This window comes from Podarcis erhardii, assembly GCF_964252035.2.
Source record: "Podarcis erhardii genome assembly, chromosome: 14".
NCBI lineage: Eukaryota > Metazoa > Chordata > Lepidosauria > Squamata > Lacertidae > Podarcis > Podarcis erhardii.
In genome coordinates, this window is record NC_138503.1 from 53,231,625 (window position 1) to 53,253,728 (window position 22,104).

Sequence of the window (22,104 nt, forward strand, 5' to 3'; positions counted from 1 at the left end):
AGTCAGAGAGTTGTTTGAACGTACCGTCTTCAGTTGCAGACGTCTCCTGGGTATATGGGGTTATTACTTAATGCTTGTGGATGGGCAAATGTTATTTGGCGGACGTCTGGCTGGAAGGAGACTTTGGCCAGGGACTTTTTGGCTCACAGCTCCTGCACCCAGCTCTCCCACTATGTCCCCCGCAGTTTTTAGGCTGCCCTCCCAAAACACATTTACCGGGAAGCAAAGCCACGCTGGTTTCTATCGGGGCAGTCACAGGATTTGAGCACAGGGCTTGCGTATCCAAGACCAAAGTCATTGATAGAAATCTACCATAGGTGTGCAGGATCTCAAGGTATGCTTGCTTTTAAACTAGCAAGGAAAGTTCAGGAACGGACCGGGGGAGGGCAGGAAGCATAACAGATTTCCATCAAAGTGCATTTTAAAAAACCATCACGCCCCACCCTCCTGGCCCCTATTTTGCTCTCGTCTCCAAAACATGCAGCGATACAATCCTGATTGCAAAATTCATTCCAAGGCAACACACTGAGGATGCGAAAAGGGGGGGTGGGGTGGAGAGAGAAAAAACCATTTCTATCCCCGCTAACTGTCTGCTTGGCTCAGCTGTAAAAACAACGGCATTACTCCAATCTTTCCCTGACAGCTTTCTCTCCAGCTTCCCTTTCCCCCTCCGAAATTCTCTCACTCTCCTTTTTCTTAGAAACCCAACCTTCCCTGCCCCAACCCCATCAAAGAAACCCATCTGGGGGCTTGAGAGCACCCCTCCACAGCTGGCTGGCGTAGTGAGCAGAGAGGGCATTTTTCCAAAAAACCAAACAAGAAATTTAAAAGCGAAAGCTGGAACGCAGAAGGTGATACACCCCCTGCCCCCGCCAGCCGAGAGGGATGGATTGGGGGGGGGGAGTCAGTGGCTTACCATGGAGCAGGGGGTGTGCGGTGTCCCAGACCCTCTCTGGCATAGGCTATGGGCACCTGCCTCCTGCCTCCTGCAGTCAAGGCTGGCAGGACCTGCAGACTGCAGTGAGCCTTCTGCTTGCTTTGCTGCAGAGGCAAGAAATAATTAACTTCTCTACACCGTCTCTTCAGGGGAAAAAAAGAAGAGGAAGGCTGCCAGGAAGACAAATGTGGGACTCTGGGCGGTTTGCGAGCACCCAAATGCAAAAGCCCAAACGGCGTCCCTGCTCCGGACCCAAGTGGTAGAGTCTCCTCCCCCTCCCCCAAGTGGAACGGTCCTCTGCAATCCACCCTCGCTCTTCTGTGCTGCAGGGTGTAAAGTTGGAGCAAAGTTAGGGAGCTTCTCAGCAGGCAGAGAAAAGAAGACCCGAGGCAGTTGTGTGCCAGAGGCCGCAAACCCCAAACGCAGCAATGTAATGAGCGGCGAAATGATGAGCATGGTACACAGAAATCTGCTTGCCCCCCCCCGCCCAATGGCAGAGCCGGGCGACTTTCATACCTGGCATCCACTGCTATCTTGTCTATGATGTAAATCCAGCTGGAGCCTCTACTTGGTGAATGCCACCATTTCCCATTCCTGAGCTTTAAAAAATAATAATCCGAAAGCGAAAAGCCCCCGAAGCATTTTCTTTGGGTTCTTCTCTGCTAAAAATGACCACCTGGACACATGCAGAAGACAGACTCTTCTGGAAACAGAGAAGAACCCTGCAGAAGTTGGGGAGGGGGCCGGGAAAGGCATCCCTCACCTTGTTCACAAGAGAGCAAGACTCTTTCACAGAGCAGGCAAAACCCTCTAAGTCTGAGCCAGCCAGCTGCGTGTCCCATGTTGATCCCAATATCCAAGCTAGTGCCTTATTTGGTGAGGAACTCTCCCTGGGTTCCAAAATTCATTTTTGTTGTTGTTGTTGTTATAAAATCCATCCTTCCTTTGCTGGGAAAATTAAAGAGGTGACCAGGGAAAGGGGGAGAGAGGGGAGGGCTGCCCATGCTGTTTACATGCCTTGGGGATTAGAAGAGGTGGACAAAAAGAGCACAGTGTTCCGGCGCTGTGGCCTGCAGCCATTTTAGGCAAAACCGGAGTCCTGCGCGGCCACAAACCTGCCCCACATGACGCCAGCCGCTCGGCCAAAGGAAGGCAGTCGCGAGTCCACAAATGACACGCAGGAGTTGTGTTCGTGGCACGCGGCCAGAAGACAAGGCGAAATTTGCCAAGGAATTGCACGCGCGTGAACTCGCACCAAGGCTAGTTTCAGAGTCCTGCGATGGCACCTGAATGATGCCAACTGCAGGGCTCTGCCAGGCTTCCATGCGAAAAAAAAAGAGAGAGATAAGATGAACGAGCCAAAGCCAGGCTCTTTTCAAGAAAGAGGAGGAACCTGAGTCCTTGCGGCATTATTATTATTATTTATTAAATTTATATTCAAAGGGGCTCTGACTCACCACCACCATTGACAGAGCCTGTGTTGCCAATGGCCAAGGGGATTTAAGGTGCCCAAGAACCTCTGGAGGACCACAGCTTTGTCTCTCAAATGTCTGAGGTTTGTCAGACAGGGCAGGGCAGTCCTCCATCCACTGGTCTTCAACTGGTGGGTCGCAACAGGAGCACTTATCCCACAAGTGCCCACTTTGCCGCTTCAGTCAGCCAAACTGGCATTGCTACAGGTGCCACCAGAACCCTGTTCTGCATTTCTAAGAACTCAGTTGTTCAGTGTGGTACTTTGGAACTCCCTGCCTCTTGATATAACCAGCAGGCTCTTACGCTGTTCTCTTTTTGTTGCCTGCTAAAAGCATTCTTGCTTAGGCAAGTTTAGAAAGCTGGTGTGAGTTTCAGTCTCTTTGGATATTTGAACTTTTTGTATGCTTTGACCGCATGGCTGTGGTTTTATTTCTGGATTTCCTTGTTTTATCCTTTTGGCCTGTGTGGTCTTTCTACGGCCAAGCTGTGTACAAATTTGTGAAATAAAAGCAAACTAAATACAGGCGTCCCCCCGACTTGCATGCATTCTAGCCACAAGTGACCACATGTACGTGCGGAGCCAAGAAAAAATTAAATACAATGGTATCTTGGTTCTCAAACTTAATCTGTTCTGGAGGTCCGTTCCAAAACCAAAGCATTCGAAAACCAAGGCGTGCTTTCCCATAGAAAGTAATTCAAAATGGATTAATCCATTCCAGACTTTTAAAAACAACCTCTGAAACAGCAATTTAACATGAATTTTACTATCTTACGAGACCATTGACCCATAAAATGAAAGAAATAAACAACGTACTGCAGTCACACAGTCAATCAACCAATAGCTGAACTGGGTTCCACACAATCAGTGGTAGAGGAATCCTCTCCAGCACCCGGGGTGCAAAGCCGAGGGGCGGAGCGAATTGCCCGGCGGCACATGTGCGACGTCCGTACGGACTGTGCATGCACATCAGCCCGTAAGGACTGCACATGTGCCTTTGGCCGCTCTACAGCTGGGGGGAGGCAGCGGGACATCTTATCACACTCCCCCCGGGTGGTACCCGGGGCAGACTGCCCTCTGCCCCCCTTCGTACGCCCCTGCACACAATCACAAAAACAAAACAAAAAAGCCACAAGAATGCAAAACAAATAGCAAAAACAGACAGACCTCAGCGTAAAACTCCAAACGGAAGTGTGGCACTCAAAACGGAGCACATTCGGCTTCCGGAAAAAGTTCGCAAACCGGAACACTTACTTCCAGGTTTGCAGTGTTCAGGTTCCAAGTTGTTTGAGTACCAAGGCGTTTGCGAACCAAGGGACCACTGTAATTAAAAGGAGCGATAGGCTAAGAAGCAGGTGAAAACACACACCAGCATTCTGCGCATCTGAGCAGGCATGGCCAGACAGAGATGTTTTTAGCAGCCGCTGCAAACAGTGCAGCAAAGTTTCCTGCCTGGTGTCCATTGGCAGGGAGTTCCAAAGTGCAGATGCTGAAAGTTTGTTTTTTTCCTACCAATGCGGAATGGCTATTGCAGAAGAAAGTGCTGAGCAGAGCAAGGGCGGCAGTCGGCTCCTCCATGAATGGAAGGCCCTGGTGCCAAGATATTCCTGGCAAGCGGCAGGAATGAGGCCTCAGAGGAGGAGGAGGAGGAATGTGCCACGAAATTGCAGGCTTTGGGGGCGATGGTGCAGGAATCGGACGCAGCAGAGAGCCCTGGCTTTGCTTTTTGTACCCCTCCCTCCTTCCCTCCCTCTACAAATCCAGCTCTCTTCCCGGTTTTCACCAGAGCCATTGCACAGGCAGATTGGAAAGGAAACACCATAAAACGAAAAAGGCCGACCCCATTATGAGTGACATACAGGTCATGATATATTATTCATTTATTATTACATTATTTTTATTCATTTATTACACAGATATAAACCCTTTTGCACAGGTCAATATAAAAACTGCTAAAGACAATTCTGGTTTAGACAAGGCTACCCCAGAAAGCTTAGAAAGCTGATGTGAATTTTTACCTGTTCTAATATTTTAACTTATTGCATGTTTTAATGCACTGATTCCACCCCCCCAATTTTTTTATCTTTTTGTAAACCACTCTTAGGTTTCTCTTTTGACAATCAATCAGTGTACAAATGTTTTGAAATAAAGACATAAATAAAAGCTACCTTTGGGCAGAAGGAAGATTCTGTACCCGTGCACTGTTTTCCACATTTTTCCTGTTTCCGATTTTCTCTGTGGTTGTAAGAATCTGTATTTCTTCCTTATAGTAATTGTATCCGTACAACTGTTTTGGTTTTTATCCTGCACAGCTATCTATGTATTGACATTTGTGTGTTGATATTACACATCAGTATTGGTATTTGCGTTCTGTGTTGCAAACAGCCCTGTGGTCTTTTGACGAAGGGAGGTACAGTGGTACCTTGGTTCCCAAACCCGAAAACAAAGTAAGTGTTCTGGTTTTCAATTTTTTTCGGAACCTGAATGTCCGATGCGCCTGTCAGCTGTTGTTTCCAGGGTGCCTGCACCAATCAGAAGCCGCGTCTTAGCTTTTGGACATTTTGGAAGTCAAACAGACTTCCAGAACGGATCAAATTTGAGAACCAAGGTACCACTGAATTTGGTGCTTTTTGTTTTGCTATTTATTTTGGGTTTTTGTTTTTGAGGCTTTTTCGGTTACAGTGGTGCCTCGCAAGACGAAAAGAATCCGTTCCGCGATTCTCTTCGTCTAGCGGTTTTTTCGTCTTGCAAAGCAAGTCCATTGACAGCTTAGCGGATTAGCGCTATTAGCGGTCTAGCGGCTTTTAGCGATCAGCTGTTAAGCGGCTTATCAGCGGAACAGCTGATAAGCGGCTTAGCGGCTTAGGAAAGGGGGGGGAGTGAAAAAAACCCACGGGAACTTGCAAGATTTTTTCATCTTGCGAAGCAACCCCATAGAGAAATTCGCTTAGCGAAGCACCTCCAAAACGGAAAACCCTTTCGTCTAGCGGGTTTTCCGTCTTGCGAGGCGTTCGTCTTGCGGGGCACCACTGTAATTTGTTTTTGTGATTGTGTGGAACCCAGTTCAGGAACCCAGTTCAGGTGATTGATGGATTGTGTGACTTGCGGAAATTGATAAAAGCCCCCCCCCCCCAAACAATGACTATCATCAGAGGAAGTAAAACAATAATAATAATTATAATTTTCATCATCTACAATACTGTCTTATTTATTTTATAGTACAGTACATTGATTGTTGCTTTCATTTTATGGATCAACGGTCTCGTTAGATAGTAAAATTTACGTTCAATTGCTGTTTTAGGGGTTGTTTTAAAAAGCCTGGAACAGATTACAGTGGTACCTCGGGTTAAGAACTTAATTCGTTCCGGAGGTCCGTTCTTAACCTGAAACTGTTCTTAACCTGAGCTACTACTTTAGCTAATGGGGCCTGCCATTGTGCCGCCAGAGCACGATTTCTGTTCTCATCCTGAAGCAAAGTTCTTAACCCGAGGTACTATTTCTGGGTTAGCGGAGTCTGTAACCTGAAGCGTCTGTAACCTGAAGCGTCTGTAACCTGAGGTACCACTGTAATCCGTTTTGCATTACTTTCTATGGAAAAGCGTGCCTTGGTTTTGGAAAGCTTTGGTTTTGGAACGGAGTTCCGGAACGGATTAAGTGTGAGAACCAAGGTATCACTGTACAGTTGTACCTCGGGTTAAGTACTTAATTCATTCCGGAGGTCCGTTCTTAACCTGAAACTGTTCTTAACCTGAAGCACCACTTTAGCTAATGGGGCCTCCCGCTGCTGCCGCGCCACCAGAGCACGATTTCTGTTCTTATCCTGAAGCAAAGTTCTTAATCTGAAGCACTATTTCTGGGTTAGCGGAGTCTGTTACCTGAAGCGTCTGTAACCTGAAGCGTCTGTAACCCGAGGTACCACTGTATATCAATTAAATAAATGAATGGATCAGACAATCTGTGGACCCTAAACTTGTGCACTCACTGCCTCTTTGTGGCGAAAGGGCCTGGCAATGATCTTTAGCCCCTCCCTTGGCCCCCTCCCTCCCAAATCTTGAAAGGCGGCCCTGCCTCTCCAGTGAAATCAGATGCAATGACAGGCGGCTGAAAGGGAAATGCTCTGCTGGAACTATACGCTTGTTTCGGAGTTCACTCTCACGCTCTCTCGCTAGAGAAAGCAGCCTGCAGCTTCCTTATCTGTAGGAAAGGAAGCTTCTGTATTTACTTTGCATAGCAAAAACCAGGGCTTTTTGTGTGTGTTTTGCTTCGGTGGGGTGGGAAATCGCGGCGTTTTCTGACGTTGGAGAGAACTCTGGTTTCAAACACCGTTCAAACTCTCCATGCCACACTGGAAAGATAAACACAGGGCTTTTTCCTGAGCATAACAAAGTCCCTCTATACCTCTTTTTTGGGTCAAAGTCCCTAGCTAGCAGCTCCCCTTCCACCCTCCTGTCGATCTCCGGTGTGGTATAGCTGCCCGCATTTTGCAAACAGGGATATCATAGAATCATAGAACTGTAAAGTTGGGAGGGACTCCCAAGGGACATCTAGTCCGACCCCCTGAGATCAGAGCCGTCTTTCCCATAGAGCTTAGTGGTGTGTCACGCCAGGGCGCCAGCCTCTCAGGGATGCCCCAGCGAGTGGTGGAGCTGCGCGGCTTCCCCTTTCCCTGCAAGCCCACTAGCTGCGCCCTGTCAACCATATGGCTGGCGGGCATGCAGCTTGCCTCCCAAGCCTCCTCGGGAGGAGAGCGATCCCCACAGAGGCTTATGATGGAAGCTGTGCCCCTCCAACTATATGGCTTGTGACGGCCTGGGACTCGGGCTCGGAACCAGAGGAATCTCAGTCCGCACCAGATCCTTTGCCCATCTGAACCTAGTCTGAGACCTGATTCTGAAGAGTCCCAGTCTGCACAGGTTCCCCTACAACAAACCCCAGCTGGGCTGAGTCAGGGGCCTGATCCTGCCCTGGCTCCAGATGCGGGGATGACCTCATTGCCTCCAGCTGGGCCATCACTTACAGATGCTCCACTACCAGTTGGGTCAGGAGAGACGGAGGCGGCCTCTGGGTCTAGTAACCCACCAACATCTCCCGAGCTGCAGAGACTCAGGTCTGAGAGAAGGAGAGACCTGAGTCCTCGCAGGAGGAGGGCTCGCCTTCGGGCGAAACAGGGAGGTGAGTCACTGGGGGATCAGGACCGGCCGTTACCCCGACAAAGATAAAAGGCTGTCAGATCCTGCCGCAGGTTGCGGGAGCAACGTTGCTGTATGCCAGATCCTGTCTGAGATCCTGTACCTGTCCTTGCCTGGTGTCCTGCCTTGGCCCTGTCGGACTGACTCCTAGTGGAACCCTTGGATTCGGGACCGGACCTGGACCATGTTGCTCGGGTTAACCCTGGGCCCAGCACATGGCTGGCGGGCGGGCAGCTTCTTTCCCAAGTCTCCGCAGGAGGAGAGGGATCCCCGCAGAGGCTTGGGAAAAGGTTGACAACTCTGGGAAATGGGGGGGGGCGCTGGAGGGATCTTTGCTTAAGACGGCCCTGCCTGCGATGCAGATGATATTTATGCTTGTAACCTGTTGTTAGATATTTTGCATTTAAAGGTGACGTTACTGAATTTGCACTTTCTGAAATATTCGAGCCAGCGCTGGTGTCGTGGTTAGAGTGTCGAACGAGGACCTGGGAGAGACTTGGATTCAAATCTACCACTCGGCCATGAAGCTCACTGGATGAATTTGTGGACTAGTGTCTCTCTCAGCCTGGTCTACCTCACAGGGTTGTTGTGGGGAGTGATATAAGAAGAATCCTGAATCATGCCCCCTGGAGCTCCTTGGAGAAAATGGTGGGGTATAAATGCAATGAATGAATGAATGAATGAATGAATGAATACAGTAGCCGAAATGCAGCCATCCTGCAAAATTCACACTTCTCTGAATTTTGCAATTCTGCCAGGCAGTGTGTACAAAAATGCATATTCTTGGATAAAGCATGCATATAAATGTTAGTGGAAATAACATGCAGAAATGCATTGCATTAGAGGAAATTGCTTGCAGAAAATGTGACTACTTGGGGAAAAAAACACATACAAAAAATGTCTATCAGGATAAATTTGCACAAAAATGCTGATGGGTTTTCGTGAGTTTTTGGGTGGTGGTGGGGATGTCGGGGTGGGGGTGGGGTCACAAACTGAAATTAAAGTTGGGAAAATGAGAAACTGAGAGGGACCAAACACAACAAACTCCTCCTTGCCAAGGCCTGATCTGAGGGGCTGAATGAAGTGATTGTTTGCCAAACTTTACTCGGACGCTTCTTTCCCCCTTTCTCCATCAATTAATCAGAAGAGATACTGCACTCGAAAATGGAGAAAGACAAATTCTGGGGAAGTTCTCACAGGTGAATTGCAGGGTTTTTGCTGTGCTCCTTTTCAATGTGGCTGAAAAGACTTTTTATGTATGTGACAACAGCCACACGGATGCAACTAGATGATATGGCAAAACTGACCGGAAAGCTCAAGAACCGAGAAGACCAAAACTTCAAGAAAGAATGGGGGAAATTTATAATTCACCTAGGAGACCACAGTAAGCAGATGAAAACATGATCAGGATTTTAATAACACTTGTAACGTAGCAAATATCATGGACAATATGGAGAGATGTAAAAAAAATGGATTATGAAATAATATGCAGTTGAAAAGGTTAATAACAGGACCCATGGAGGGGAGGATGAGAAGTCTGGAGATTCAGAGATATCTCTAAATATGGATGTGTACAGTGGTACCTCTAGTTGCGAACAGGATGCATTCTGGAGGCCCGTTCACAACATGAAAAGAGCGCAACCTGCAGCGGCGCATCTGCGAATGCGCAGGTCACGATTCGCCACTTCTGTGCATGCACGTGACGTCATTTTCCACATCTGCGCATGCGCAAGCGGCGAAACCCGGAAGTAACCCTTTCCGGTACTTCCGAGTTGCCGTGGAACATAACCTGAAAGAATGTAACATGAAGCGGACGTAACATGAGGTATGACTATATTTGATGTTGTTACAATTCAAGACTTGTAAAATCAAGTAAAAATTATTTCAAAAAATAAAAAAATTATTTCTCAATGTGCCTGGCGGTGTCGTTCTTTGTGAGTGCCCTTTCTTTCATTCCACAAATCCTGCTGGTGCCGGCGTGCTGCCGCTGCAGCCTTCCTGGGTGCTTTTTGTTCCCAGCGCAGAATCTCCTGCAGGGGACGAGAGGCCCTTTGGGCTCCGGTCTTCTCCTGGCAAAGGCCAGCTGCGCAGCTTTTTGTCTCGGTCACAAGGTCCCTCCCTCCCCTAAGCGACGCCACGCTGCCATTCACCAGGCCTGGCAAAAGTTCTCCTACTTCCTCCAGGGGTCTGTGTCAGAACAGAACAAGCGCCACAGGCACACTGTTCCCGCCCACAAGCGCCATTCACACATTTCAGCAGAGTGCTTGACATTTCACGTTCCTTGCCTGAAAAAGCAGGCAATTGGAATGGGGGCGGGGGGCAAGGGAGGAGCCTTACAAAATAACCAGAATGGGATAAAAATAACTCGACGACTGCAATCCTCTTTCAGTCTTTTTTTCCCAAGGCAAGAAAACCACTTTAGTCGAGACAGAAGGCTCAATCCCCAGGTTCGTATTTCAGGGCATGTAGGTCACTGGTTGGGACATGAATGGCGCTATGGGCTAAACCACTGAGCCTAGGGCTTGCCAATCAGAAGGTCGGCAGCTCTAATCCCTGCAATGGGGTGAGCTCCCGTTGCTCAGTCCCTGCTCCTGCCAACCTAGCAGTTCGAAAGCACATCAAAGTGCAAGTAGATAAATCGGTACCGCTCCGGCAGGAAGGTAAACGGTGTTTCCGTGTGCTGCTCTGGTTCACCAGAAGCAGCTTAGTCATGCTGGCCACATGACCCGGAAGCTGCACGCTGGCTCCCTCGGCCAATAAAGCGAGATGAGTGCCGCAACCCCAGAGTCGGGCACGACTGGACCTAACGGTCAGGTGTACCTTTACCTTTAGGTTGCTGGTGCCCGTAGGATATAGAATTGTAGAGTTGGAATGGACCGCAAGGATCATGTAGTCCAACCCCTTGCAACGCAGGAATCTCAACTAGATCATCCTTGACAGATGGCCATCCAAGCTCTGCTTAAAAACCTCAAAGGAAGGAGAATCTGTATCTCCCACGGGAGTCCGTTCCACTGGTCAATGGCTTATTGTCAGAAAGATCTTTCTGATGTTGAATCAGAATCTCTTTTCTTGTAACTTGAAGCCATGGGTTCGGGTCCTATCCTCCAGAGCAGGAGAAAACAAGCTGGCTCCATCTTCTATGCAGAAGCCCTTGAGATATTTGAAGATGGCTCTCACATCTCCTCTCAGTCTCCTCTTCTCCAGGCTAAACATCCCCAGCTCCTTCAACCGCTCCTCATACGGCTTGGTTTCCAGACTCTTGATCATCTTGGTCGCCCCTCCTCTGCACACCTTCCAGCTTATCAATACCCTTCTTAAATTGTGGTGCCCAAAATTGGAAACAGGACTCCAGGTGTGGTCTGACCAGGGCAGAATAGAGTGGGACTATTCCTTCCCTTGATCTGGACACTATGCTTCTGTTGATGGACCCAAGACTTAAATTGGGTCTTGTTGTTGTTGTTTAGTCGTTTAGTCGTGTCTGACTCTTCGTGACCCCATGGACCAGAGCACGCCAAGCACTTCTGTCTCCCACTGCCTCCATGGACAAAATTGGGTCTACTAGACCCCAAAAATTTAAGTAATGTGGACTAAATTCCCTCTGGGATTGGGTCCCTGAAGCTTAAGCTTCATACGTTTCATGGTAGATTCCTCTGCACACTTTCCAGCTTGTCAATATCCTTCTCTGTCTGAGAAAGCCTCTTTCTGAGATCCTGGAGAGATGACACTTGCCTGGTCGTCGGAGGGATGTTCAGTTTGCTGCTGTCCCTGCAGTCAGCTTCCCCAACCTGGTGCCCGCCAGTCATTGCTCCACCGCCACCCGTAAGCGGCAAACAAAGACTGTAGTCGGCCGGGATGTCTTCTCCAAACCTTCCAAATGGCTTTGCCATTTTGCTCCCTGCCCCTTCTTCAGAAACAGCCTCCTTCTCATATGAACCAGGCTGAGAACTTTGCTCTATTCCAAGGCTCGCAAATGTGCAGCTGGAGGAAATTCTCCTGATCTGAATTTCCTTTCAGGAATTTGGAACGGGGAAAGGACCATAGGTTAGTGGTGGGATAGCTGCTTTGCAAGCGGAAGGCCCCAGGTTCCATGCCTGATGGTAAGTTTGGGAGAGATCCCAGACTGAAATCCTGGAGACATGCTACCAGTCAGCGCAGACAATATTGAACTAAATAGGCCCATGGTCTCACCCAGTTCTAGACAGCTTTGTGTATTCCTAAGAATTATAATGAAAGTAGTGGCAGTTTTGGGATTTTAAGCTGTTGAGCCTCCTTGGAGATGGTTTTCATGCAAGAAACAGGGTGTGCCTAATTTCATAGCAAGATAGGGTTGCCATATTTTATAGAGTGAAAATCCAAACATTTTTCCCAATTTCTGTTCAGACACTGCTGCTGACTGCTGTATTCGGCATATGCCCAGGAAAATTCGGACGTATGGCAACCCTAACTATAATGTTGTTGTTTAGTCATTTAGTCGTGTCCGACTCTTCGTGACCCCCTGGACCAGAGCACGCCAGGCACTCCTGTCTTCCGCTGCCTCCCGCAGTTTAGTCAAACTCATGTTGGTAGCTTTGAGAACACTATCCAACCATCTTGTCCTCTGTTGTCCCCTTCTCCTTGTGCCCTCCATCTTTCCCAACATCAGGGTCTTTGCCAGGGAGTCTTCTCTTCTCATGAGGTGGCCAAAGTATTGGAGCCTCAGCTTCAGGATCTGTCCTTCCAGTGAGCACTCAGGGCTGATTTCCTTCAGAATGGAGAGGTTTGATCTTCTTGCAGTCCATGGGACTCTCAAGAGTCTCCTCCAGCACCAGAATTTAAAAGCATCCGTTCTTCGGCGATCAGCCTTCTTGATGGTCCAGCTCTCACTTCCATACATCACTACTGGGAAAACCAGAGCTTTAACTATACGGACCTTTGTTGGCAAAGGTCCGTATAGTTAACTATAATACTCCATGCAAAACTCAGCAAAATCCCTTGGTGCAGATCATCCCAAAAACATATAAAAACGTTGCAAACATCAGGCAAAGGGAAGAGAGTGAGTTTTGCTACATTTGCTGGCTTTCTGAGATTCTGCCATTCTGACTGCAGATCAGGGTTACATCTGTGTGGAATTTTCTTTATCTCAAAGGTGATAAAACATTCCATGGCACCCAGTCCAAACTAGGGAGAATTAGCAAAAATTATATAATTTATAAATTAAAATATTAAAAAAGGATATATGCAGGAAATGATATTATTTTGAAATAAACCAGAGAAGGAGGTTGAGGGAAGTCCGGGGGGAATGGGGGAATTTTGGAATTGTGAATTATGTTATTTGTTATGATGTAACATTGTAAAAATGGAGGACTTAATAAAAATTATTTTAAAAAAACAGGGGGTGGAGCAAGGATGATGGTGGCAGCACAAATGCAAGACTGTGGCCAAACCGATTTCAGCCAGGATGTCCTTCTGAGCTGGTGGCTGCCTTTGTGTGCTTGTCACAAAAGCGGTGCAACCCTGCCCGCCTGCCTGACATCTGCTTCTTGCTTGGATAACTGTCCTGCCCCCGGTTATCAGCTTGTGCGATGCGTCAATGATAGGAGACAGGGAACATCTGCTGGACGCTTCTCTCTCCGGGGCAGAAAGGAAACAGACCAGCAAAGGACTCTCGGAAAACAGACGTCCTTGAATCCCGAAACACACATGCACCCAGCGTTCGGAGTCAACGATGGAGACGGGAAAATCTCTGTATGATTTGGAAAGGGTCCTGATTCTCAAAGTGTTCTACAACATAGGAGCAACCCCCAGGCCTCCACTATCCGCCCTGTCCTAAATTGGGCTGCCAAAGTGAAGCAATAATAATAATAATAATAATAATAATAATAATAATAATAATAATAATTTATTTATACCCCACCCATCTGGCTGGGTTTCCAACAGAATATTAAAAAACAATAACCTATTAAACATTAAAAGCTTCCCTAAACAGGGCTGCCTTCAGGTGTCTTCTAAAAGTCTGGTAGTTGTTTTTCTCTTTGACATCTGGTGGGAGGGTGTTCCACAGGGTGTGGGTGCCACCACCGAAAAGGCCCTCTGCCTGGTTCCCTCTAACCTCACATCTCCAAGTGAGAGATAACCAGAGCATGCAGTCTGCGGGAGAGGGATGAGGGGGCTGTGGACCTTCAGATGTTGCAGGATAGCACCTTCCAGACTGCTGGTTGGATGCTAAGATCCTCTGCTGGACTCCTTCCCTTGGTCCCACCATCATCAGAGGTGTGGTTGGGCGTGAAATGAGACAGGGACTTTTCTGTGGCTGCCCCCATCTTGTGGGATTTCCTCCAAGAGAGGTCAGGCTGGCTCCCTCTCTGTCATCCTTTCACAAGCAGGCCAAGACCTTCTTCTGAAAAGCAAGGTGCAAATGAGGCTGACCTACTGGGCTACTTCTCAGAGGAAACTGTGCTTTAATGGTTGGCTCTAAATGTCTTCAGATGTGTTTTAATTACAGTGGTACTTTGCTTCCTGAACCCAATCCGTTCCGGAAGTCCGTTCGACCTCCAAAACATTCGCAAACAGAGGAGCCGCTTCTGGTGGGCTGATTGGCCTCGGAAACAATGTTGACAGCCCAAACGGATGTTCGGCTTCCCCAAAAACGCTCGCAAACCAGAACATTTACTTCCGGGTGTGAGGCGTTCTGGAGCCAAGCCGTTCGGGAACCAAGGTACCATTGTACTGTTTTGAACTAGATTGTTTTGTTGCTCTGTATTCCATAGTGCTGTTTTTAAGCGTTGCGAGCTGCCTGGGAGAGAAAGGTGGGCTATAAACACATTAAATTAGAAATAAATAAACAAAGAATTCTGGGGATGGGATTTGCTTCCGGCAAGCTGCAATCTTTGGGTTAGCTGTCACCTCCCTAAGGCTGAAGAATGATTCCTAGGCTGTCTCTGGAAGGCGAAGGTCCACCTTCCAGGTCCATCCCATCAGGGCTCACTCCCTATCTGCAACCTTGCAGCAAAATGCCTTCGGAGTCCTGCCTGCTAAGTCACCCGTGATCCTAATCGGCTGATCAGCTCTCCCCCCAGCCCGTTTCTGCCGTCCTCCACCCACCTGCTGCCACAGCCAGGAGAAAAGATGAGCTTAAGTCTCTCACCCTTCAGTTGATGGATCAGCTTCCCAGAGTGGAATCCCCTTCGCGTGCGCAAGAAGGTCTTATCCTCCCTCCCCACTGAAGCCCAGTTGACAAAACTGCTCCTTATATCCAGCAGCTGCAACGTTGATCCCAGAGGGTGATAGGAAGAGCAGAGGAGTGTCGTTGCCCAAGCAATAAGGGCTCTTATGCCTCTACCACCGTGCCATAGCTCGGAGGTACAGCATGGAAGAAGGGGGAGAGGTCACAGGTTTAATAATAATACAGTGGTACCTTGGGTTACATACGCTTCATAGAATCATAGAATCATAGAGTTGGAAGAGACCACAAGGGCCATCGAGTCCAACCCCCTGCCAAGCAGGAAACACCATCAGAGCACTCCTGACATATGGTTGTCAAGCCTCTGCTTAAAGACCTCCAAAGAAGGAGACTCCACCACACTCCTTGGCAGCAAATTCCACTGGCGAACAGCTCTTACTGTCAGGAAGTTCTTCCTAATGTTTAGGTGGAATCTTCTTTCTTGTAGTTTGGAGCCATTGCTCCGTGTCCGCTTCTCTGGAGCAGCAGAAAACAACCTTTCTCCCTCCTCTATGTGACATCCTTTTATATATTTGAACATGGCTATCATATCACCCCTTAACCTCCTCTTCTCCAGGCTAAACATGCCCAGCTCCCTTAGCCGTTCCTCATAAGTCATCGTTTCCAGGCCTTGGACCATTTTGGTTGCCCTCCTCTGGACACGTTCCAGTTTGTCAGTGCTTCAGGTTACATACGCTTCAGGTTACAGACTCCGCTAGGCCAGAAATAGTGCTTCAGGTTAAGAACAGCGGCGCAGCGGCAGCAGGAGGCCCCATTAGCTAAAGTGGTGCTTCAGGTTAAGAACAGTTTCAGGTTAAGTATGGACCTCCGGAACGAATTAAGTACTTAACCCGAGGTACCACTGTAGAAGAAGAAGAAGAAGAGTTTGGATTTGATATCCCGCCTTTCACTCCCTTTAAGGAGTCTCAAAGCGGCTCACAATCTCCTTTCCCTTCCTCCCCCACAACAAACACTCTGTGAGGTGAGTGGGGCTGAGAGACTTCAGAGAAGCATGACTGGCCCAAGGTCACCCAGCAGCTGCATGTGGAGGAGCGGAGACGCGAACCTGGTTCCCCAGATTACGAGACTACCGCCCTTAACCACTACACCACACTGGCTCTCCTGTACAGTCATACCTTGGGTTACAGATGCTTCAGGTTGTGCGATTTCGGGTTGTGAACTGCGCTGAACCCAGAAGTACCAGAACGGGTTACTTCTGGGTTTTGGCACTTGCACATGTGCAGAAGTGCTAAATCATGCTTTGTGCATGCGGGGAAGCGCCGAATTGTGACCTGCACGGATGCGGCGCTGCGGGCTGCGGGTTGCGATCATGCTTCCAGCACAGATTCTGTTTGCAACCCAAGCGTCCACTGTAATTTGTCATTGATAATAATAATAATAATAATAATAATAATAATAATAATAATAATAATTTTATTATTTATACCCTGCCCACCTGCATGGGTTTCCCCAGCCACTCTGGACGGTTTCTGAAAAAGATTAAAAATACATTAAAACACCAGTCATTAAAAACTTCCCTGAACAGGGCTGCCTTCAGATGTCTTCTAAAAGTCAGATAGTTGTTTATTTCCTTGACATCTGGTGGGAGGGCATTCCACAGGGTGGGTGCCACTACCAAGAAGGCCCTCTGTAATCTCATATCTTGCAGTGAGGGAACCGCCAGAAGGCCCTCGACACTGGATCTCAGTGTCCGGGCTGAACAATGGGGGTGGAGACGCTCCTTCAGGGATACAGGACTGAGGCCGTTTAGGGGCTTTGAAGGTCAGCACCAACACTTTGAATTGTGCTCGGAAATGTACAATCCCCACCAAGTAGGACTGGGAGGGTCCCCTGCCTTTAGCCCTCAAGAGCTGCTGCTAGTTGTAAGAATATAAGAAAAGCCTACTGGATCAGGCCACTGGCCCATCTAGTCCAGCATTCTGTTCTCACTGTGGCCGACCAAATGCCCCAGCGGGAAACCAGCAAGCAAGCCATCGATAGTTCTCCCTTCTCCATGAACTTGTCCAAACCTCTTTTAAAGCCCTCCAAGTTGGTGGCCATCGCTGGTCTCCTGCAACAGGGAGTTCCCCAGTTGAACTATGCACAGAACAGTTTTGTATGCTGCTACTTAGAACAGAACAGAATATGAATCTTCATTTGCATCAGCCACTAGCCATAGCAATAAAATAAAATAAAAATGGACTGAAGATAAAGGGGGGAATTATTTATAGGGGGGGGAAAACATTTTGGGGGTTTACATCAATTACCAAGTAACAGATGTTATTCTAATTTTCCCCACTAAAAACCTTGCAGTTTTTGCTGTCACCTGGTCATCTTGATCTGCTAAAAGAAAGGACATGGTAGCAATGGTTGAGCGACCCAGAATGGACAATAATAGAGGGGTAATAACCCCACTTTTATATTCCTGTTGTCTTTGTCCATGGAGGTCCGTATAGTTAGAGCTATGGTTTTCCCAGTAGTGATGTAGGGAAGTGAGAGCTAGACCATCAAGAAGGCTGATCGCAGAAGAATGGATGCTTTTGAACTATGGTGCTGGAGGAGACTCTTGAGAGTCCCATGGACTGCAAGAAGATCAAACCTCTCCATTCTGAAGGAAATCAGCCCTGAGTGCTCACTGGAAGGACAGATCCTGAAGCTGAGGCTCCAAGACTTCACAAGAAGACTCCCTGGAAAAGACCCTGATGTTGGGAAAGATGGAGAGCACAAGGAGAAGGGGACGACAAAGGACAAGATGGTGGGACAGTGTTCTCAAGGCTGCCAGCATGAGTTTGACCAAACTGCGGGAGGCAGTGGAAGACAGGAGTGCCTGGCGTGCTCTGGTCCAGGGGGTCACGAAAAGTCGGACACGACTAAACGACTAAACAACAACAAAAGAACCCCACTTCTCAAATCTTTAAAAACTGTGCAAGCCAGAAGCACTGACTCGTTTTTGCTCCAATCAGGTTTGCCCAAATACTCATTGGCATTACAAATGTCTGCATTCTGCACACGCACAGAGGCTGCCCCCCAACTCCTTGGAGAAGCTCAGGTTCCATAGATTGGTTATCTTTGAGGGGTGACGTCTAACGGCCTTGTTCATGTAAGGTAAAGCAAATGCACTTATTTTTGTGCTGCGTACATTCGATTCTGAAGCCAGATCCATCAGAGGCCACGTTCCCACTGCTGCTGCAGAAATGTAATTCCGGTTGCCAACAGAGAACTTGGCCCCAGAGCTACACTTGCCTGCTAAAGCAATAAAAACAGGAGGGGAGTTTGCTCAGATTCGTTTCCTGAAAATATGTTGATGGTCTTCGTGACCTAAAAGGGCCAGGCAGGCCACAGGAAAACTCATTATCTTAGCAGGAAAAAAAGGAACAGGTGGAGTTTTCACAGAAGGTACAGAAAGCGGCCGGGGTCTCTTTGCCATCGCTGGTTGTGGGAGGGAAATGCCTGGGAAAGTGGAATGTGCAAAGGAGGAGAGCCCAGTCCAGGGGTGAAGGGATTAGATTTGTGAATTGGCCTGATTCGCATAAACCAGGGTTAATTCACAGATCGGAAAGCATTGCAACCACCAGCCAAATATTATGCCTTGGATACTCCTCTACTCAAATCAGGCCTCAAAGTGCATTCGGAAAACACATCTCTCTGCAAAAACAGGTTTAGTAATACATATTTAAATACATATTGCACAATGCACTTTCTTCCAAAGTTTGCATTTCTGGACAGACAGACAGAAATAATTGCAGAGTAATGTGAAAACAAAGCAGATGGAAGGCATATGAAGCAGGCGAGATACCAGCGGTGGTTCTCCCTGGTGTTTGCGACCCAAACTGGTTCCGCAGCCCATCTTCCCATGCATGTGGGTTTTTTCCCATAGAAATGTCACTGCATAGATGGAGAAGAGTAGACCAAGGTGGGTTGTGTATAAGAGAGTGGACTATGTGGGTTTCTGGCTGATGCTGGAAGCTGGAGACACAGAACAACGGCTGCTCTGTGCTGCACCCAAATATGTGACTTGTGGCTTCCCTGGAAATGTTGTGTTTTTGTGTTGTAAACCATGCTGAAGGCTTCAGCTGAAAGGTGATATAGAAGTTTCATTAATAATAGTTCTCTCCCCAAGGAAGTGGCAGGATATAAATACAGTGGTACCTTGGTTCTCAAACTTAATCCATTCTGGAAGTCTGTTCCAAAACCAAAGCAATCCAAAACCAAGATGTGCTTTCCCATAGAAAGTAACGCAAAACGGATTAATCTGTTCCAGACTTTTAAAAGCAACCCCCAAAACAGCAATTTAACGTGAAATTTACTATCTAACGAGAACATTGATCCATAAAATGAAAGCAACAATCAATGTACTGCAGTCACACACACAATCAATCAATCATTGGCTGAACTGGGTTCCACAGAGTCACAAAAAGAAACACAAAAACAAAAACGCTTAAAATAAATAGCAAAACGGACAGACCTCAGCATAACACTCAAAACAAAAGCGTGGCACTCAAATCGGAAGCGTAACACTCAAAACGGAGCATGTTCGGCTTCTGAAAAAAGTTCATAAACCGGAACACTTACTTCTGGGTTTGCAGTGTTCAGCTTCCGAGTTGTTTGAGTACCAAGGCGTTTGAGAACCAAGGTACCACTGTAATAAAATTATTATTATTATTACAGTCACACCTTGTGTTGTGTTTGCTTCAGGTTGCGTCCTGTGGCGACCCAGAAGTACCAGAAAGGGTTACTTCCGGGTTTTGCCACTCACGCATGCGCAGACGTGCAAAATGACGTCAAGCGCATGCGCAGAAGCGGTGAATCGCGACCCGTGCACGCACAGATTTGCAGATGCAGTTTGCGTTCTGCTCATGTTGTGAATGGGGCTCCGGAACGGATCCCGTTTGCAACCAGAGGTACCACTGTATTATTATTATTATTATTATTATTATTATTATTATTATTGGATAGGATGCCCCTATTTTCATCGGAGAAACGTTGGAGGGTATGGTCTCAGCCAGTATACCAGATGGAGCTTGGTAGGGCAGCCGCCCTGGAAACAGAATTGACCTATCTCCTGTTAGGATTTTTATCTACCTCAGCAAGTAGCACTATGTTGTTTATATCAAGTGAGTGTCTGAGAGCATGAGACAGGAAGCCTCAGGACTGTTGGAATATTGCTGAAGAGTTTAGTTTCACTTCTGTATGTGATGCTGTTCTGTACTGGTGCTGAGAGAGCACAAACATGCTGATGGATTCTTTGTATATAGACTGTTAATAAAGTAGTTTTAGAGCTACTGATTGACTCTTTCTTCTGCAATGAGATGCCAGAAGATGACCGTGCTCCTCTCAGGAGAGAGGGGTCACTTATCACCGGTCTCTCTGGATTGAGGAAGAATTACAGCCAGAGAGTGAGCACCGGAGAGATGCCCTGGTGTCTTGGGAAGGTGGTGGCCTTCCTGGGCGTATTTTCCAGTGTGGTGCAGTGGTTAAGAGCGGTGGACTCATAATCTGGTGAACTGGGTTCACGTCTCCGCTCCTCCACCTGCAGCTGCTGGGTGACCTTGGGCCAGTCACACTTCTCTGAAGTCTCTCCGCCCCATTCACCTCACAGAGTGTTTGTTGTGGGGGAGGAAGGGAAAGGAGAATGTTAGCCGCTTTGAGACTCCTTCGGGTAGTGATAAAGCGGGATATCAAATCCAAACTCCTCTTCTCTTCTTCCATCCTGGACCCCAGAAGCCTACCACTAATACTACTACTACTACTAACCCAAATGACCCAGGGTCTTCTTTCTCACCTGCCGTGACGGTGTCTTTGTCCCTGGAGGCCAGCTCTTCCACCTCCGCCCGCTTACGGAGCTCCAGCCTCCGGGAGCATCCTTCACGCGGCTTCCATAGCTCCTGGATCAGCAGCGGCTTCTCGTGGTCCTGCAGGACCCTCAGCCCCTCCATCTGCCACTGCCTCTCGGGGCCCCCGAACCGCCCGACGACATCGCAGAGGACGTAGCGCCCTGCGCTGACCTGGCTCAGCCCGTAGCGCTCGAGGGCCTCCTTGGCCAACTCCCGGGCACTGGAGCTGGCTGTGGCCAGGACGCTCTTGTAGTGGGCCCCCGTGCAGACGGCACCCCCGAAGATCTTGAGCACCCCAGGGGCCGAGGCCTGGGTGGAGAGCTCGGAGGGGTCCTCGTTGCCCTCTGCCGGGCACGCGGCCACAGAGAGGCGGTCCTTGTAGCTCAGAGTCCGGTGCAAGACCTGGGAGAAGATCCGGCTCTGCCGCTTGAACTTGCCTTTGGATGGCGGCGACATGGCCGAGGGCGAGCGGTAGAACATCGCGGCGGAGGCGGTCATGGGTCAAGGCTGCAGAGGCGGGAGAAAGAGAGGGTCAGCAGGCTTGGAAGAAAGGCGGAAACCCCAAAAGAGAAAATTATCCCCCCCTTTAAATAATTTTTATTCATTTTCCATTTAAGCATATATAATCACATCATTCGGACGCAGGTGGTGCTGTGGGTTAAACCACAGAGCCTAGGGCTTGCCGATCAGAAGGTCGGCGGTTCGAATCCCGTTGCCCGGTCCCTGCTCCTGCTAACCTAGCAGTTCGAAAGCATGTCAAAGCGCAAGTAGATAAATAGGTACCACTCCAGCGGGAAGGTAAACGGCGTTTCCGTGCACTGCTCTGGTTCGCCAGAAGCAGCTTAGTCATGCTGGCCACATGACCCAGAAAAACTGTCTGCGGACAAACGCTGGCTCCCTCGGCCAGTAAAGCAAAATGAGCGCTGCAACCCCAGAGTCATCCGCAACTGGACCTAATGGTCAGGGGTCCCTTTACCTTTAATCACATCATTATTATCCACTTCACCACTTTGGCTATTCAGAGCCTATTGACTTCCTTCCCTCCCACCTCTTGGCCTTTAAAATTACCGTAACCTTTATATCACAGCATTTTATATATTGTCTGGTTCTAATGAAACTCATCACAAAATACCTCAAAATTTAAATAAATATAGAAAGGTAAAAAAATTCTCATTACAAGTCTTCAGATAACCCTACTAGTCCGGTGCTAATCCCAGTACGTTCCTGAGCACAATTCAAAGTGTTCGTGCTGACATTGAAAGCCCTAAACAGCCTCGGTCCAGTATACCTGAAGGAGTGTCTCCACCTCCATCGTTCTGCCCGGATACTGAGGTCCAGCTCCGAGGGCCTTCTGGCGGTTCCCTCCCTGCGAGAAGCCAAGTTACAGGGAACCAGGCAGAGGGCCTTCTCGGTGGTGGCGCCCGCCTTGTGGAATGCCCTCCCACCAGATGTCAAGGAAATAAACAACTATCTGA

At 48.3% G+C, this 22,104-nt stretch overlaps 1 protein-coding gene across 3 annotated transcripts in view; it reads right to left on the bottom strand.

Annotated features, from left to right (window-relative positions):
* RADIL (Rap associating with DIL domain) overlaps positions 1-22,104 on the bottom strand; it is a 75,727-nt gene that overhangs the window by 37,411 nt on the left and 16,212 nt on the right. The window contains exon 2 of one of the 3 annotated variants that reach the window (XM_081839583.1): positions 20,578-21,136. In XM_081839583.1, coding sequence (XP_081695709.1) covers positions 20,578-21,127 — 550 coding nt within the window. In that variant the 5' untranslated portion in view covers positions 21,128-21,136. Of the gene's footprint in view, positions 1-916; positions 1,213-1,453; positions 1,702-20,577; positions 21,137-22,104 lie in introns of those variants that run through there. The other 2 variants (XM_081839585.1, XM_081839584.1) reach the window with 2 other exon arrangements.